The 18,839-nt window shown below is 41.1% G+C and overlaps 1 protein-coding gene across 23 annotated transcripts in view; it reads right to left on the bottom strand.

Annotated features, from left to right (window-relative positions):
- Positions 1-18,839, bottom strand: part of ADGRL2 (adhesion G protein-coupled receptor L2) — a 249,524-nt gene that overhangs the window by 45,558 nt on the left and 185,127 nt on the right. For 13 of the 23 annotated variants that reach the window (XM_081865672.1, XM_081865664.1, XM_081865663.1 and 10 more), the window contains 2 exons: positions 12,798-12,812; positions 10,844-11,644 (listed from right to left, as the gene is read on the bottom strand). In XM_081865672.1, the coding sequence (XP_081721798.1) occupies positions 10,844-11,644; positions 12,798-12,812 (816 nt within the window). The remainder of the gene's footprint in view (positions 1-10,843; positions 11,645-12,797; positions 12,813-18,839) is intronic. The other 10 variants (XM_081865671.1, XM_081865666.1, XM_081865674.1 and 7 more) reach the window with 1 other exon arrangement.

Below are 18,839 nucleotides of genomic sequence, written 5' to 3'. Positions count from 1 at the left end.
GTCATTGTTTTTAAATCCCTCAAGTGCTGAAAATACCAAAGGATATCAGACTAGGCTGCAAGTGTAACATAGGAAGCTGCCTTATAGATTCCGATCATTGTTCAATGTATTTATGCCTGCATTCTTTAGCAGCCTGTTGGGTTTCAGACAGCAGTCTTTTCCAGTCCTGAGACCCAAGACCTTTTGCATATAAAAGCATGTGCTCTTCCACTGAACCAAGGCTCCATAAATACACAAACACACACACTTCCAGAGAAGGTTCCCCTCATTTTCACCAGCCACTTTACTTTGGATGAGCAAAATATCTGGAAATCAGCTATTGAATATTATCTTACTACATAAACTGGTTGACATAAAAGAATCATTCTATCAGTTATCCCAGTCCCAAGCTGCAGAGGTTTTGTAAGTGCTTATGCTTTCTATTGGAGTTGGAAATGATCTGGTAGCAGTGGAACTCTCTAAATAATGGCACAATGTGTTCCCAATGACAGGTACAAATGAGCATCCTTGACTTTGTATTTTAGTCTATGTTTTCTTGCAGCCCCAAATACAATTGTTGAAATAGTCACGCTTAGAGAGGAGGAGGACCTTTCTAACTGTGGTGGCTGAGCTATCTCTGTCCAAGAAGGGATTTCACAATGGGTGAACCAGCCTTTGTTGATACTGCTTGGGTCTCAGATGACAAGGTTGTATGTATGAGCATACATACCCTGAACTATAAACCTGCCCTTTTTGGAGGAGCGGAGTTTGGTTCAGAACAAGTTGAACACCACTTTCCTGAAAAGTACACCTTATCAGAATTGAGCTCTTTCCTAGTCCACTACTGATCTCAAGCCCTAACATAGCAATTCCTGGTGTAAAAGTAAGATAGTGATAGACATAAACAGCTTCCGATTGCACTCAGCTCCAAATGACTTCATTCAACAATTTCAAGAACGTGTTTTTAAAAAGGGAGAAAATAGAACCCAGCAGCATTCTGTAGTATTAATGCCAAAGTTGTGAAGAATGGTTCCTCTCTGTACCACCCTCTGAAACTGGCCCTTCCAGGGAAGGAGCCACCAAAACACTGTAGTCCAGGCAGTCTAGAAGATTACCATGGTCAATAGTACACAAAGCTATTGAGAGATCTAGAAGGATTGATTACCAGCATCTATAAGTGCATGCTACTCATCAGTGTGACCAGGGCAGCTTTTGTGCCAAAACTGGGCATGGAAATGGATCCAGACAATCAGTTTTATCCAAGATATCATGGGCATCTACTCGCTTGAACAGCTTGCTCAAGAAGAGGATATTCACTGCTGCCTGAGAGTTGTTAGAATCCAGTTAAACTCCACTCTTGAGGCAGCTGAGACTGCTCCCTCAGTTGGTGAAGCCACTTCTGTCAGATGCTATAATCTAGGGCAGGGTTCCCCAAACTTTGGTCTCCAGCTACTTTTGGACTACAGTTCCCATCATCTCTCACCACTGGTCCTGTTAGCTAGGGGTGATGGGAGTTGTAGTCTATCAGCGGAGATGCAAGTTTGTGAAACACTGATCTATGGGAAGAATCGTGCAGATATGTACAGAGTGCGCTTCTCCAAACACTGGGGATGAACAGTAAGGATGAATGTGAAGGCTATATCCTTGTTAAACTGCCTCCTAAAGTTGCAACTTCATGGCAGAACATGATACCAGGACCACCAAGTACTTAAAGCACAATCCCTCAGTACAGTTCTTAAAGTTCTAGGTAGACATGGGAATTTAGGCCATTATTTGGGAGTGTGCATGCTGCTCTCAACATGGTGGCTATACAGGTCCACTTTATGTGTATAAACATATGAAACAGCTGGAAAAGCAGGCACTTCAAGGGCTCTCTCCCTTGAATAATTTTTATTTTTATATATATATATATATATATATATATATATATATATATATATTTGCAGGATTGGGAGGCAGAAACCTGGGTTTCCCCATGTGAAATTAAGCTCTGCTTATGCTTATCATAATTTGCAGGGACAGGTCTCTGATTTGATCCATCTCCACTCTTGAAAAGCTTGTTGTAATTGTAAATAACGGTTTCCAGGAAAACTAGAGAGAGAGAGAGAAGGAAAAGGAAAACAAAACAAAACAAAACAAAAAAGGCCAACCATCAAAGGGTACATTCAAAATTCAAAAGTGGCAAGGTAATCTCCTTCCAAAAAAAAGGTAGAGTTGGCAAGCCCGCCTGTTCATTGGGGTATTAGAGTGCCGCTGGCTACAGCGAAATTCAAAGCAACATTGGCTAGTGGAGCAACACAATTCATTACTTAGGGTTTTTTATTCCATCATCTCCACAGGTGTGCCTGCCACTTTTACAAACAAAGAAGAGACAGGTCCCTGCCTGGAGGAATTTACAAACTGTGACAGGTATTCACTCCTTTCCATGTCAGGCCTTCTGGAAACAACTGGATCTGACACTTTTCAGGTTTAAAATTTTCCCTTTGACACTTATTTCCTAAAGGCTTATGCTTTCTTTCTTCTTTTTTTTTTTAAAAAAAGCGATTTAAACCTCTTCTGTCTTTAGGCTAGAACTTATCAAAAACATATATTCTTGAATGTAGATTGAATTTAACCACAAAATGCAAACAAGGAGAGAGGCACCAGGCTGTCTTTTCAAAGAACTTGAAAAGAATGTTTCTTTCTTTTAAAAGAGATGGAGTTTCCAGTTCTTTCAGAGTAGGGACAAGGGTTCTGACAAAATAAAAGCCTAACATAAATCTTCCTGCACTCCTACAGTGGTCAAAAGCTCTAATCATCCCATCATCTCCATATACTATTTGAGGGAAACATATTTCACAGAAAACTGAAGCACAAATCTTTCAGTGTGGATTTATTTATTTTTTATTTTTAGGACAATGGATGCCAACATAAGAGGCTAAAATGTCCGTAAGAATTTATGATTGAATGTGTTGTATGTGGAACTCATTAGTTTCGTATATTTTATGTATATTCTAGAATGCTTCTCAAACTTTTTTTCCCTGGGTCACTTAAAAATTGCTTGGGGTCTTGACAGACTACTTAATAACCTTTTTTCCGCCACTGCTGCTGTTTTCCTATAAATCAAAGTACATACATAACTAGCATTTTAATAACCGTTGTCTTTCCTTTCTAATATAATGGATATTCCTGTTTTTGTGAGCAAAGTGGATGGATGTGGAGTCTGTTATTTGTCCGCTTACATGCAGCGGTGCAACCAGTGGGGGGTCAGGTTTGCATAAATATGAATACAATTTTGTTTTTCATTCCTTAATAGCTACAATTTCTATTTACATCAAATACTGCATGGAAGTCAGCATCAATTCCCCTTCCAAACAGGTGTCAAACTATAACCAATAGAAAACAACACACAATCAACCAAATTCATCCAATGAAAACCACACAGGCACAGCAGACAAAATGTGACCAGTTGGAACTATGGGATGGAGCCACACCAACACTGCTGTCCTGGCCATGTCCACTCAGAATTAACTCCTAGTGAACGCAATGGTGCTTACTCCTGGGTAAGTGGAGTTGGGATTGTAGCTATACTTCAACCCCACTGAAAATAACTTAAGACTAACTTATCACACTTTCAATAGGACCTAGGCCAAGCTACCTTAGCCCAATGTATGTAAAGCTGTAGGGTGATGCTAATTCAGAAAATTTGCATTTTTAACTTCTGGATGAAATTGAAGGAGGTGCATATTTTTATTTGGCATGATAATCAAAAACAGTTGATACTATGAAAATCAGAGGCCTGGAACCAGGTCCTCGTTAGATTGTTCATTAAATCCAGCAGTCCCTGGTCAAAACAACTTTGACTTCCATCATCAGGAGAAAAAACCCTAAATCAAATGCAGAGCCAAGTAATCTTCTCTGTTCCACAATCTTTCTGTGGAGGGTCTTGAGCAGAACTTGTGGAATGCAGTCTAAGAACCTCTGCTCTAGCTAGTAATAATTAATACAAACCTGGGTATTTTACCGTGATTGTTCATAGCTGTTCCCTCTTTCTAGCTGAGTGCAAATCATAGTTTTTCTGGTTATTTTCTATCTCAAACCAAAAACATCTTGAGCCTCACGGGGGTTTTTCTTCCCCCTAGTCTGAGTGAAACCTGCCTGTGCACAATTCTGCTGAGCTGTTTTTTCAGCCTAGCTTCTGGAAAAACCTTTCCAGATCTGTCTATCTTCTCTGCAAGTTCTCTCCTGACATTGTGTGAAACCTCGGTAATTTTATTCTGATTATAACGCAGCCAGGCTTTTGATGCTTTCTCAATTAACGTTTGTCAAAAGTGTCACAAGCACTTGCAAAAAAAAAAAGTGTCAAGAAGCCACAACTGATTCAGATCTTGGGGTGCTGTGAGAAGAATCTAGGAAGCTTTTCCTTATTACTAAGATCTTAGACATTCGGTGACACCATGTGCTTAATTAAGACATTCCTGACGACAGAAATCTGTACCAACAATAGTGCAATTAATACTCTCACAGATCCTCTTACTTTTGACAGCTTCTATCTCATTTTAAGCTACACTTGTGCCCTACAGCTTAACATCACTAAAAGGGATCACGATGGCTCCTTTCTGAGGTCCAGTTATGAGGTTAGAATCACAAGAGCATATAATTTCATCCACTACTCTAGATGCAGCTGTTCCAGTGCCACCCATGTGGCTATTAAAATCAATACTGAGACACATCTGCTTTGTCTGAAAAACGATCTGCATCTTTCTTTTTAAGTAATTTGGGGGGGGGGTGCCCTTTTTGTAAAATCGTTTCCTAAAAGCTCTGCGTATTTGCTTGGAATGAGAAACGGCACCAGTTCAGCATTGATTCACCATTCAAAGGCTGAGTGGAGTGGAGTGGCGAAGTCCACACTTCTTTCCCTAAAGGTGGCACCACAGTCATCCAAGCAGACTTGGAATTGTAGAAAAGGAGAAAGGCTTGCAGGTGGGACATGCCCTTGGAAAGAGATGAGAATCCAGGACTTCTTTATTTTAATGTATCTAACTATTCAATAAATTGAAAATGGGCCCAAACTCACTGTAGAGATGCTCCCAGAAAGCATTATCTTCCCCACAAGTGGCCAGGAGCTCTAGTTTTGCAATGGTGTCTAGCACACCAAATGCCATAGCTGCGACCAGCCTGCGCTGTGGATTAGAAGAGAGACAGAATAACTCTTGTTTGGATTATAAAGTTCCCATCTGCATTCTGGTATGAAGAGTGTTGGCAAGGAGCACTTTCATGCAACATCATTCCTGTTTAAGGAGGGACAGCACTGTTTCTCACATGAAAACAATAAGCACAGCTAGAGCAGCCCTTACAGATATGTCTCAAGAAGATTGCAGCTGATCAGCCAACCCGTTCAGCTTCCCACCACCATTCTGGCTGCACTTTCTGGCTATGTACCCCCCCTAGAAGTGCCAGATCACACCTAAATGGATAATTATGGCACACACTGGCTGGAAATCCTTTTGTAACTTTTGAATTTGCCTTACCCCATATGTGCCCACTGGCAGTTTTACAGGTGCTACTTAATACCCATACCATATCGATAAGAACTTGACTGTTTATTGATATCAGGCAGGAACCAAGAAGAATTCAGTGAAAGCAGCTGCCTGATATCAATAGGCAATTCTACCCAGATGTTTAAAAAGTCTGTGTGAGTTTTGATTTGTTTTAGTCTATTCTATTGTGGTTTTAACTTTATGCATGTTTTAAATTATGGTTATCATTTTTTAGTGATTATTTTATTGTTTTATCTTTTTGTAAACTGCTTTACTAGTTGTTTTTTCTACAATCAAGTGGTACATAAATTTTATGAAATAAATAAATGATAATTCAGTGGCAATAAATTTAGCAGGATATCAGTTGCAAATCAGTAGAACAAAACAGACAAAAAATTAGGTGATGATAGGATAATGACCTTGGAAGCAAACTTCGATAAACGTTTCAAGGGAAGAAGCTCTAATTGAACTGAGTGGAACTTATCTCTGAGAAGCTTTGGATAGGAATACCCTACAAATATACTTTTCTCAAATCTGAAAACCTTGGCAAGTAGGTCAGCAGCTATCAGTAAATTCAGAAGAAAAACTTTCAGTCATATTTGAGAAATGTACAGGATGAGATCCAAAGAACTATTTAACTAGTTCTTCAGATGCAAGGGAAACTGAACTTTCGTTCCTGTAAAATCATCGCCTCTCCATCTGCCCCAAAACCTGATTCGTCAAAACTAGAAAAGTTTTTTTGGGGGGATAAGCGAGCATTACTCAGTGTGGGTCTGGAGTTCACTGCAAACTATCCTGGTGATAGTTTATTCACCAGCTATATAGATATAGGCAGCGGCGTAGCGTGGGTTATCAGCACCCGGGGCAAGGCAAGTAATTTGCGCCCCCTAACCGGGGCAAGGCAAGTAATTTGCGCCCCCTAACCCAGGGCAAGGCAAGTACAGTAATTTACTCTCCCAAGCAGCAGCAGCGAGGCTTCTCTTTCCCCCGCGCTCTCCCGGAGCTGCCTCTTTTCTTTCCTTTTTTCCCTTTCTCCAAGGCTTTTCGCTTTCTCTCCTTAATTGATTCCCCCTCCACACCGCGGCGTTTCCTGGCTGCTTCCCCCCCCCTCTCTCTCCTCCTCGCTCTGCTTGCCTTGCCCTGCCCTGCCTGAGGGTGCCCTGAGGAGACTCCGCTCTCCTTTTTGACCAGGCAAGGTGGAAAAAAGGGAAAAGTCTCTTCCCGCCCCCTCGCCAGACTCCCTGCTCGGCTCGGCTCACTACCCAGGCGGCCAGTGGAGAGAGAGCCGCATAAACCTCCTCTCCCTCTGCTTCGCCAAGCTGTCAAAGCCCGGCAGCAGCGGCAACGGCAGCAGCAGGCGCAGCCAGACCCCCGCCAGCCAGCCAGCCAGCCCGCCCGCCTGCCCGGCTTCCTCTCCTTTTTTTGCCCGCGGCAAAAGGCTTCGCTCTCCCCCTTCCGAGACCTCTTCGCCAAGCCGAGCGAGCGCGGGCTTCCTAACCCATGGATTTTAGTAGGGGCAGAGAGCTGCTAGTGCGAGTGCGCCCCCCGCCCATGTTGCGCCCGGTGCGGCCGGCACCCCTGGCACCCCCCACGCTACGCCACTGGATATAGGTTGATTTAAAGGGAAGGGGGAAGCTGGGAAAGAACGCTAATGAAGTTTGCAACTGGATCGTCTCATGTATCTAACACATTGGCACGTGTTGAAAAGGTGTGCTGAAAACCCAGCAAATAAAACCGCGTCTGGTGTGTGGGCGCAGTAAATACACACAGAGGACCTTGCTAGACTGTGGCCACATTGTCTCCTTGTCATCACAAAGCAAGCTGAAGCAAAATGCAAGAGAGAACAAACCAATCCCACAGTCAGCTGCTGTAAAAACAAAGACAATAAGATCCTCAAAAAGATGCAATGCAGAAGCATGCCATTGTGCCATACCTAACAGAAATACCTTAGCCCCTAAAAGGACTGGTTTGGAAACGGCATTTTATATTCCATGAAGGTATGCATGAAGACTGATGGATATTGCATGCTGGGAGGGGATTGCAAAATCGTGTTATAGTACAGTTTCAGCACTGCAGAAATGGAAAAATCAAGGAGCCTCTTCAGACATGACATTTAAGAGTTCAATAAACACGGGAGGGAGTTTAGTGGGGACAAAGTGTTAGCCTCATCTGCTGTTGTCATTCCTGCTGCCTTTCAACTTGTGGAAAGTGGAACTTGTGGAGCAGGGAAACTTTGGTATCTATGAAGGTTTGTCTCATCTTTTAGAACCCATAAGAGGGCTAAGGTGAGGGGAAGTTCTGGCAACGCCACAGCCACTGAAATATGGCGAACACAATGAATACCTCTTGTTCTATCTCAGGAAAACGCACATGTTTGGGGTCAAGAATGCCATTCGGCCTTGGGAGTGAAAATAACATCTAAGCTCAGGAGGGCAAGTCAGATGGATGTGACAAAGGACTTGTTTCACTCAAAAGGCGAGACAGTCTACAGTGTTTGAACCATTTTTGGGGTAGGAAGCTATGATGCAGTCAGGCGCTGACAAGGCAGAGAGATGAAAGACTCTCATTGAGTAGGTCAACATATCATTACTGCTCCCATCACAAGTGAAGTGGCAAAGATTGCTGAGTTTTCCGTAATGGCCCCAAATTAGGCATTCCAACAGAAGAGGCCATGACTTCTGCTGCAGAGGCACTGACCCCATGACATCATTAAGAACTTCATGTTAGGGCACCTTCCTTTTCCCAAACCAAAAAGGCACAGAAATACTAACTTCATGCCCTCATTTTCAAATATCCCTTCGCTCTAAGCAGCCTGTATAAACTCTGACCGCATAAATGATGATCGCAGAAGTGCTTTAGTTGATTTTCTTTTCCTTAATGACTGACAGTTCAGTTTTGCTCATGGAAGATGGAGGGCAAAATTTGAGATGAACTCTAAAGCTCACATCCTCACAATCCGTACCTTTGAAATCCAATTAATTAATCTCAAATGAATTAGAAAAATTCTCACCGTAATCTCAAAATCACATATTAAAGTATTAAAATCCTTTAACTTTACAAAGGCACTGGATATACAGTGGTACCTCGGGTTAAGTACTTAATTCGTTCCGGCGGTCTGTTCTTAACCTGAAGCACCACTTTAGCTAATGGGGCCTCCTGCTGCTGCTGTGCCGCCGGAGCACGATTTCTGTTCTCATCCTGAATCAAAGTTCTTAACCTGAAGCACTATTTCTGGGTTAGTGGAGTCTGTAACCTGAAGTGTATGTAATCTGAAGCGTATGTAACCCGAGGTACCACTGTACACATCAGCAAGCTAACTATTAAAATATGACAAAAATGGAGCCATTTCCCCCACTGTTAAAAAAATATATGCATGAATGTTCTCATAGTCTTAAACTTTTTTTTTAACAAGAATTTCTAATGATGCATTCCTAATGTGGGGAGGGAGCAAAAAACCAAAGGTTCAACCACCATATCCCAAACACTGCATGATTTGAGTCATCAGGGAGTGTAGGAATGGTATTCCATTCCTCTGTCTGTTTCCTGTGTTTTATTTATTTTATTTCATTTTTTAAAAAAACAATGTTAATGCTTTCCTCTTCCCACTGAAACAATGGGACAGAAATGAGAGAGATTTAGACACCGTTCGAAAGTGTGTCTAAATTTCTTCCTAGTTTGGGAGTGCATCAAGGGACCAGAATGGCTTGGGATCCTTCAGGTACCAGCTGTTTCTTAGTTCTCTCTTGGCATGTCTATGGCCCAGCTCTTTTTTATCATATCTGATGTTTGGGCCAGGGTGCTAAAACCTTTAGTTGGGAGCAAGAAATCTGACATCAGATTTCTGTCTACAGCATTGGGAGTTCTGTCTCTCTAACTGAGGGATGATAACGGAGATATCCCATGGCCCACAGAACATCCTTCCAACAGTCACAGGACTACACACCAATGGAATTCATTAGGTATATTCTTACTAACATTAATATGAATTAAATGCTTCAAACAAGCATTTCAATCATATTAATGTTAGTAAGAATCAGCTTCTGGCATTTATAGAGCATGTCTGCATTCCTACCGTATGATTATATGGTCCTGTGACATGTTTGTTATGTGGCAACATAGCACATTTACATAGTGCTTCTACATTACAACCTCATAGAGACCATATAGTATTATCACATACAGTACTTCTGCATTCCTATAAAATACTTCTACATAGAATATTTCTGTATTCCTACCATGCAGTCAGCCTTCAGTCTCCAGCAATGAAAGTAATACAGTGGTACCTCGGGTTAAGTACTTAATTTGTTCCGGAGGTCCATACTTAACCTGAAACTGTTCTTAACCTGAAGCACTACTTTAGCTAATGGGGCCTCCTGCTGCTGCTGTGCCGCTGGAGCACGATTTCTGTTCTCATCCTGAAGCAAAGTTCTTAACCTGAAGCACTATTTCTGGGTTAGCGGAGTCTGTAACCTGAAGCGTATGTAACCTGAGGTACCACTGTAAAAGTTTGTAACAGCTGAAGAGAGATATCCAGTAATAACATGTGAAAAAATAGGTAACTAAAAGCAGCTTTGTTGGAGACTACAACCAAAATAACATTCCGGGAATGCAAATTGTTTTTAGTGAGCTTACAAGGGTGTGCGTGTGGATCTTTTCCTAATTCCACTGCCAAAACAGTCTTCAAAAGCTACATCCTCTGCATTTAATATTTGTATGTGCACCCTCGGTTCTGCATACTGGAGACATTTCCTCAGTGATACAAGTTCCCAAATGACTACTCGTTGGCAGCTTACATAACGATGCAGTCTTTTAAGTAGCCATAGCTATTCTCAAATTGAATACACTGACTTGCATTTGCTCCACCAATGGGAAATTATGGGATGTTATAGCATGTTACAAAGATAGAGGCTAATCCTCTTTTCAGGCTCAAACTGCAGACTTGGAAAATGCAAACCTTTGCAGCATCCACGCTGAGAACTACTGCACCTAACTGCATCAGGTTCTTCAAACCACATCTTTCTCAGCCACAGGCAGAAAATAGTTTTAAAGTTTTTAAAAATATTGTACTCAGGACTAAAATCAGATAAAAACACCAATGCTAACATGTTTCTTATTCCAAATGAATAGATTGTCTTGAGCCTAGTAATGTGGAGCTGAAACTTACCATTGGGTGTGTTGCTATGGAACAAGATGGCACAGGTACAATTTTAAATCCATTTTTGTGTTTCATTTCATTACAAAACAGGTACTTTAATTGCCAAAATAGTGAAGGCTAGTTTCATTAGCAAGCACTCTATTAAAATAACTTAGTATTTAAAGAAATAGAGATAATAAAGAATGCTTACCTTGAGCGGGGTCAGGGGGACCAAACTCTAGAGAATATCGCAGGATGAAGTTGTTGTTCCACACATACAGTTGATTGTCTCTTGGATTGTAATCCACAGCAGCAATATAATGGTACATGTTGGGGAAAGGGATATCTACATATTCTCCTCTGAATAACCGAGTGTTGTAAATGTAATCAATTGAGTTCTTGCCAGTTTCACTTTCATTGTCTTGGTATACGGACCGCACAACGTAGAGAACCCCACATATCATAAAGGCGTTAGATGCTGCCCGTTTGTCATACGTAGTTTCCCACGTTGCCTCGAAACGCAAGGTATAAGGATTCAGTTGGCTAATAACTATCATCCCATTGTTTTGTTCCGTGGCGTAAATGACCCACAAGCCATTTTCGTCAACTGCCAAATCAATGTCAGTCTTCCCTCCCCACCTGTAAGGGGAAGTGTCGTGGTAGTTGGCATAATTTATAATTGCCTCTCCACTCTTAATTCTAGTCCTCAAATCGAACTTTACAATGTTCCTAGTTCTTTCCTTGTTAAAAAAGACAGCACCATCGTATACCACAAATCCAGTACCATCCACTCGGTTTGGAAGCTTGTATGTCGTCTGCTGGCGTCCATTTTGAAAGTCCTCTAAAGAAGCATATTCTATCAAAGTATCAGTACGGTATGGAGTCCACGGCATGAAGTATATTTTATCCGCAGCTTGAAGAGGGTCCTTGCACCAGGCACCTGCCTTTTGTTCCGCTTCATATAAATTTGGGGAATCCACAACGGCTTTCAATGTCCCAGGGCAAACAAAAACTAGCAGTTGCAGAGAAGAAGCAAGACAAGATTTATTTTTAAAAAACAATAAAATAAAATGTGCATGCTACCAATTAAAGTCAAGGTAAAAAAAATCACAAGTGACAATAAAGAAGAAAAGATCCAATTAACTGGCAACAATACTTTGTAGCTCATATGTAATTAATGCATGTATTACCCTTTGACATCCATGCTTCTTAAAGTTACCATAGTAACCAGTATGTGAAGTGTTTTCGCTAATATCACCCAAGGTCGCATCTATGGCGCATCTATGCATCTGGAAGCAGATAACTACGCTTGCATTTATGATGAAGACAGGATTTATTCTCCAGACCTTTCAACTGGTGTACAACACTTCAATGGATTTAAGCTCATAAAACTTGTAGAAACTTTAATAAACTGTGAGGTTGAAAACAACAGTGCCTTGATATTATATCTATATATACGGTTGAACCTTTGAAGTTGAACACAATCCGTTTTGGAAGGACATTCGACTTCCGAAACATTTGAATTCCAAGGCCTCTGATTGGCTGACAGCTAGGCTTTTTGCAGACTGGAATTCGTGTCGGATGTTCGGGAGCTGAAACATTCCAAAACGTAGGCGTTCGGGAACTGAAGTTTGAATGTATCTATATAGATACGCGCTTTTAGTTTTGGGGTTTGTTTGTGTGTGTGCAACCCGTGTGTATGTGTAAAATATATACACAGATCTTCATTAGGAGCAACAAAAAAATAAAGGACAACCAAAGCGATGGATGAAACAGACCAGGGACCCCTGTAATTATGGCATGCTATGGAGTGGGTTCTGGAAGCCAAGCAAGATGAGGGTTCATTAACAAGATTTAGTCAAGGGTGAGAGAAAGACAGGGAAAGAGAAAGAAAGGGAGGAAGAAAGCAAAAGGGAGCCTCTGTCCCGGAGCAGGTACACCAGACACTAAATCCCGCCACCTGCTTTAAGTAGCCGAGTCAGTTCAGCAGCCCAGCCAGTTTACTGCAAAGTCGACTTCTTTATGAGGGGCGCTTATGAGATCCTGCTGACCACCATAGTTACCAGAGTGTTGTGGGGAAGGGAAGGGGTGGAGGAGGTTAACATCCATAAGGCACATAACAAGGAGCTGGGGGGAGGGGGTTTGGGACTATATACGTTATTTACCTTTTTGCTCCACTTCTATTTCAAGCATCGGAAGAAAAATGAAAAAAAAAAGTGCAAGGGAAAAAAGAAGAAGATTAACACAAATTGACTATTAGGCGAAGATTAAATTAGTTCACAAGATGTTAAACACAGGGAGAATAAGAAGTGCACTACATTGGATAGAGAGAAACAGACAACAGGAAAACCTAGCAGGAGAAAGATTCTAAAGTTACATAAGTGAACATGGATCAATCATTTTAGTAGGTTAAAGAGGCAGTCCTGAAAATGCTCATATGTAGTTTCACTTAGTCAACCTGAATAAATAATGAAAGACTTGACTAATGCATGATATACCTATCCTTCCCTTTGCAAAGCCCCAAGCAAAATCCTGTCAACTTTTTTTTTTAAAAAAAACCTATTAATATGATATGCACATATAGATGTATTATGTATGTCACTATATATACATTTTTTAAATAAGAAAAACCCTTTGGTTTAAGAAGAGTGAAGGCTTCAACAAGTCACCCGTGCTCTAAAAATCATAGAAATCACAAGTTAAGGTTGATGCGTTAACTTTCTCACCATGTAAGCAGTAAAGATGTACAATCTCATAGATTGCTTACAAATTGCACACACAGTTCACCTTAACATTCAGGCTTAATTCTCTCTCTTCCTCTGCAAGTTGGCGGCAACACAGATGTGGGAGGTAGTGCTCATAAAATATTTGCTCTTGAAAGGTTGGCTCATATTGAACCAAATGTAAAACCAGCAAAGTTTGAACATTATCATGGAATCGTAGAGTTGGAATAGTTTTGCCCAATGTGGGGCTTGAACTGATGACCTTGAGATTAAGGGTCTCATGCTCTACCAACTGAGCTATCTATACTTTAATGCCCAAATCCTTACAAGACTGCCCCTAGTCTTATCTCTCTGTACACACCCTTCATCTTCAGTCTTGCTGCAGAACCTGTAAGCAATCCCAACTGGGTGAAATCAAATCAGTCCTCCTTGTCTTATGGTATTTGCTAACCAAGGAGGGGGGTGTTTTGTTGATTTTGCCCTGCAGCCCCCTGTTCTAGGGGATCATCCCAAAAATATTTTCAGGGCTGCTGCTAGAGAGAGAAATTGTCAAAAATCGCTACACTCCTCCTCCTCTAGTGGACACATCCTATTGGACCCAAAGCCTTTGAACAGGGGTGTGAATTCAATACAGTCTGCTATTGTAGGCTGTACCATACCTCTCATTTTGCTTACATGGTGCAGAAATTAAAGCGAAACTCTTACGTTTTCCATGCTTTCGCAGACCAAGAGTTATTTGTCAGCTTTTACCCTTCTGCTAAACCAACCATTTCTAGTTTTTAGAGGTTCCTTTTAAAAAGGAAAGTAAAGAAAGCAACTAAATTAGATGATTTTTGTGTGTATGTATGAAATTTTGCACAATGGAACATCTGTACAGAGGCTCAGTTTAGGACTCCTTTCCTGTGCTTTCTTGCTTGGTTGTAAGAAGTGCAGCAGCAGCAGGTCCCTTGCCACATGCAAGCCCATTCACACATTATATCAGACCTCAGCAGGTCAACATCAAACTGTGTCTCAAGCACAAAGAAGAACAGAGTGCATGCAGAGCTGACAAGCGTTTAGAAGACATCCTGCAAGACATTTTCGTTTTGCAGGTAAGGAACACTGAAGTTGGTCGTGAGGTTCAAATACAACCATCACCTACTGCTCACAGACACAGATTCACTCTTTCACTCAGATCTGCACCACCACTGAGCTATGACACCTTCTATTACTTATTTCCATGGCACTACTGATTTCTCCCCTGCTCACATAAAGTTCCACGTGCAGCCTGATCCTCCTCCGCCTCACCATGCAGGAGGCAAGATCACTTTTCCAGAATCTGCAGGCTGCCTCTTTTTGAAATGGCTGTTGCCAAATTAAAGGAAGCAACCTTCAGGGAGGTTACGGTATGCGATTTCCCTAGCTAAATGAGAAAGTGCTTTTTTCCTCCTCTCTCTCCTGAGTCAAATAGCTGGTTCCACACCTTCAGAGAAGAGGTTCCCCTCTTCATGTAGGATGAGAAGACTCAACCTGGCAGAGAGTGGAAATATATCCTTCTTTGCTCAGAGTTATGCAGCCAGCTCACACCGCAGGAGAGAATAAGTTGCTTTCCCCTTTCATTCAAGGGAAGGCTTTCTCTCATCTCCCTGACAGAACAGGAAAGCTGATTGGAGGAGCAGAAAATAAGCAGTTTTATAGCTGCCAACTAAGCTTCTGCTAACGGGAGTGTCCCAAAGGGTTGAGTTCCATTCACAGGATTATCCTGAACTGATTTCCCCTTTAACCTGCACCACCTTTGCCAGTTGAAAATCTGCTGCACTGCAGAATGAGGTGTGGCGCATGGGGCTGCAGGAACAAGGGCACATGGGCAAAAAAGTACTGTTCCACCTCTGATGTGCTGGGAACATCTGATGGACTACAGTTCCTTCCACAAATGGAATGGGGATACTTAAGATCTAAGTCTCTGTTGCACCCTGGTTGAAGGGAGACAGTATTGGATGGGAAGCTTCCTCGTTCGTTCGTTCGTCCGTCCTGAAACAGCATGGCTTCTAGTTTGCTGTGTATGTCACTTTTAGACAATGAGGTTTAGCAAGCATTATATGGCATGCACTATATAACTTGTGCCCCTTTCCACTGAACGAAATGGAAACTTCTGAGATCTCAGAGCTTTAGAAATACCAAATGAATTTTCATCAAACCAGCAAAAGGGGGACCCCTGCAAATATTCTTGAAATGCTTGACATTCGCTAAAGCACCAAAAGCAATGGGAAAGTAAGAAGAAAAAGAAAGAATCTCTTTGAAGGGGAGTAGAGAGGGGAGAGGGGAGGGAGAAAAGCCACCATAATTCACCATGGCTAGCAAATAAATAAATAAAGTGAGGGAGCGTATCTTATTTAATTATTTTTTAAAAATCTGTTTGAAATTTAATCAGTTGATAAACTTTAAAAATAGATACTTTGTTCAGAAGTCACAAAAAACAACTTGAACCTGTGCAAAACAGAGGTTTCAGGCTTTAGAACAGAGGTGTGCTGAAAAACCAGGTTGTCTTAAGTACGGAACGTCTCCTGAGGCTTCATAACATAGTAAAAAAGTGTTATATGTATATTATATTTCCTATTCCCACCATTCGATTGTGCCCTGCCCTTCTTTCTTATAAGGGGAGGTGGCTCGTTTGTGTTATCTTTTTTTTGGGGGGGGGTTGTACTGCTGGATATTAATCTTGAGAAATGCAATGACTTTTCAATCTTGACGTGAAACATCTGCTTAAGAGAAATAAGTACATAACTCTAGAAGGAAGAAACAAAGCACAGTAAGCAATTAAAAGAATAAAAGTGAGAAGCCTAGTTTACAAAGCAAATCTTACCAAATATTCATAATTTCTATCAAATCTTTGCCCCGTCATCCCAATAAAAGAAAAACGTGGAGTGGGGGGTTGGTTAGCTAATACAACTTACTCAATTCCAAGGCAGGAATATATTAAATACTTGTAGATAGATATTCCAGTACAGCAATCTGTTCTGGTCCAGGCAGTGCAATAAATGGAGCTGATTTCTGTGCACATAGGATTGCATGTACATAGCAGCTTTCTCCATTGAAATGAATTGGAAAGCTTGCACATTTATCAGAGTAAATGAAGGACTCAGCATTGGGATGAGAATGTACAAGCTAACTTTTGTCCAATAACGGCTAGCTATAAAAAGTGCATTATTTTTCTAAGGAGGAAAAGCATACACCTTGGAGAAAATGCTGGCCATGCCATTCTTTATGTAGCATGTCTCAACTGCAAGCTAATGTACGCAATATTTTATAATAAATATACTTTTTAACAACGGCATTATCCAAGAAACATTTTCCTGCCAAAGACATGACTGGTACATGAAACAATCATGTTGCATTGTGTCACATCATAATCCACCAATAAGAGGAAGATTGCACCTGCTTAGGATGAATAGTAGTAAAACAGTGGCATAAAGACAAGGATAACATAATTATTAGTGATATGTCGGCTGTGAGTGCACAGTTGTACAACTGCGCATTTTCAGGGACAGATGGGTTTGCTAAAGTAAACAAAAACTGCAAGTTCAATCAGTGCAGCTAATGAATGGAACACTTGAATATTTTCCACTGAATTCCTGGGTCCAAGCAAGGCTTAAAATAAAATATCATGCACAGATGTAGGAAGTGGTGCTTCTGATGTGCTTATTAATCCTAAAAGGACTGACTTGGGTTATTTGAAGTATCAACATATATTGTGCAGTATAATTGAGAGAAATGTCAAGTGGGGTTCTCTCAATTCCTCTGTAATTTAATCAATAACACTCTTATTCAAGGAAAAAGCAATGCATTTTTAGCTTGATTTAGAATTCTCATATTAGTAGCAATTCATCTACAGCAGCTTTCTTGTTGAAAAGGTTTTTTGGGGGGGAGCAGGAACCATTGGCAGTAGACAGGATTTTTGAAAAAACGAAACAAATAGAGAGCTATTAGAACCCAAGACACTTAATCAATTGAGAAGAATCCTCGCAGCAGTAATACATATCTAAATGCAGTCCATAAAGAAGCAAGAAGACAACAAATGATGCGAGGGTTTTGTATCCTGTGTGATACATAGCTCTAATCATTTACCAAAGAATCCAATTACAGCACCATTACAGGTTCCAGTGAATAGATGGAGTTGCAATGAGATTGCAGAACAAGTTTTGTTGATATTTGTTTCAATCATTTTAGGAAGGAATGCCACATCCAAAAAATAATGGCAATATGTGTGAACACTGGAATGGCCAGCTACCATAGTCAACATTTGCCTGAACAAGTCTCTAGTAGGGCATGGTGTTACTCGATCATCCAAATTGGAGTTTTGGATTTTTAAGTGGTGACAGGAATTGTGCACTGTGACAGTGGAAGTACTTGAAAAGTCACCACAGTTTTTAATCAGATGGGTGAACTCTCCGAGACAGATGCTGTGTTCTGTCCTGTTTAGTGACGGTAACAGAGAACCGAAAAGGCCAGAAGTGGTAAAGGAAAAGCAAGAAGAAGGGTGACTGCAGTTGTGCATTGGTGCTACTAGGTCCAAAAGACCGAGAGTGTGATCCAATGCATTTCAACTCAGATCTAAATCCTACTGGGCCTACTCCCAAGTAATATGGTAGAGAACTGCAGCCTGGTAAATCTGGAAGATTGGCCTGAAGCTGGTCTGCTGAACATGTCTTGGGATTGATCACACTCTGTAGTGACTGGTATGTTTTCTACATTTATACTGCTGCTGCCTCTGGAGAAATGCTAAATGGTAAATCTGGGTCTGACAGCCTCCATCAGTCCCCATTAGGAGACAATCAAAGATGATGGCAGGTGGGAACCCAACCTCATCTCCTGTTTCCCCACTCTTGTTGTAAAGTGTGATGGCAAAAGGCAATTTCTCCAAGTGGCTTCTTACGGCAGGTATATTGACTATCTGGGAATGCATGTGCCCGCTTCACACTTAGTTGCTTTCCACAGGCAACACTATTGTAAGTGCGACAGGCATGCCTATATATATATATCCCTTACTTTGTTTTGAGGCTACTTCCCTAGGTTACTATTAAAAACATATAGGTATACAGAAAATTATGGCAGTGGCCCATAAACAGGCATTTTCTGTCATTGCACCTTCTCTTCTGAAAGCCCTTCCCTGTGCTATATACTTCACATGCCCCTTTAATACATACTGTTTTTGCTTTTCCCGACCATTAACTCTGGATCCTATACCCTGTATTCATTGACACTGTTATTATAGTTGAGGTTTTTATACTGATGTTTGTTTATACTGTTTATATGTTGTACACTAAATGTAACACGGAGAGCATGAATTTACTACAAGGAGCAAGCTTTGGCACTCTGCCTAGTTCACTTTTCTTCCAATCTTGGAATTTTCCTTCCATTTCCTTAACTTTCCCCCTCTAATTTCGCCATCACAAGAGACTATTCATAATCTGTATTCATAATCTGTACTGAGCTCTGAGGATTTAT

This window comes from Podarcis erhardii, assembly GCF_964252035.2.
Source record: "Podarcis erhardii genome assembly, chromosome: 6".
Lineage (NCBI taxonomy): Eukaryota > Metazoa > Chordata > Lepidosauria > Squamata > Lacertidae > Podarcis > Podarcis erhardii.
This window is presented reverse-complemented; position numbering and strand designations above follow the sequence as displayed.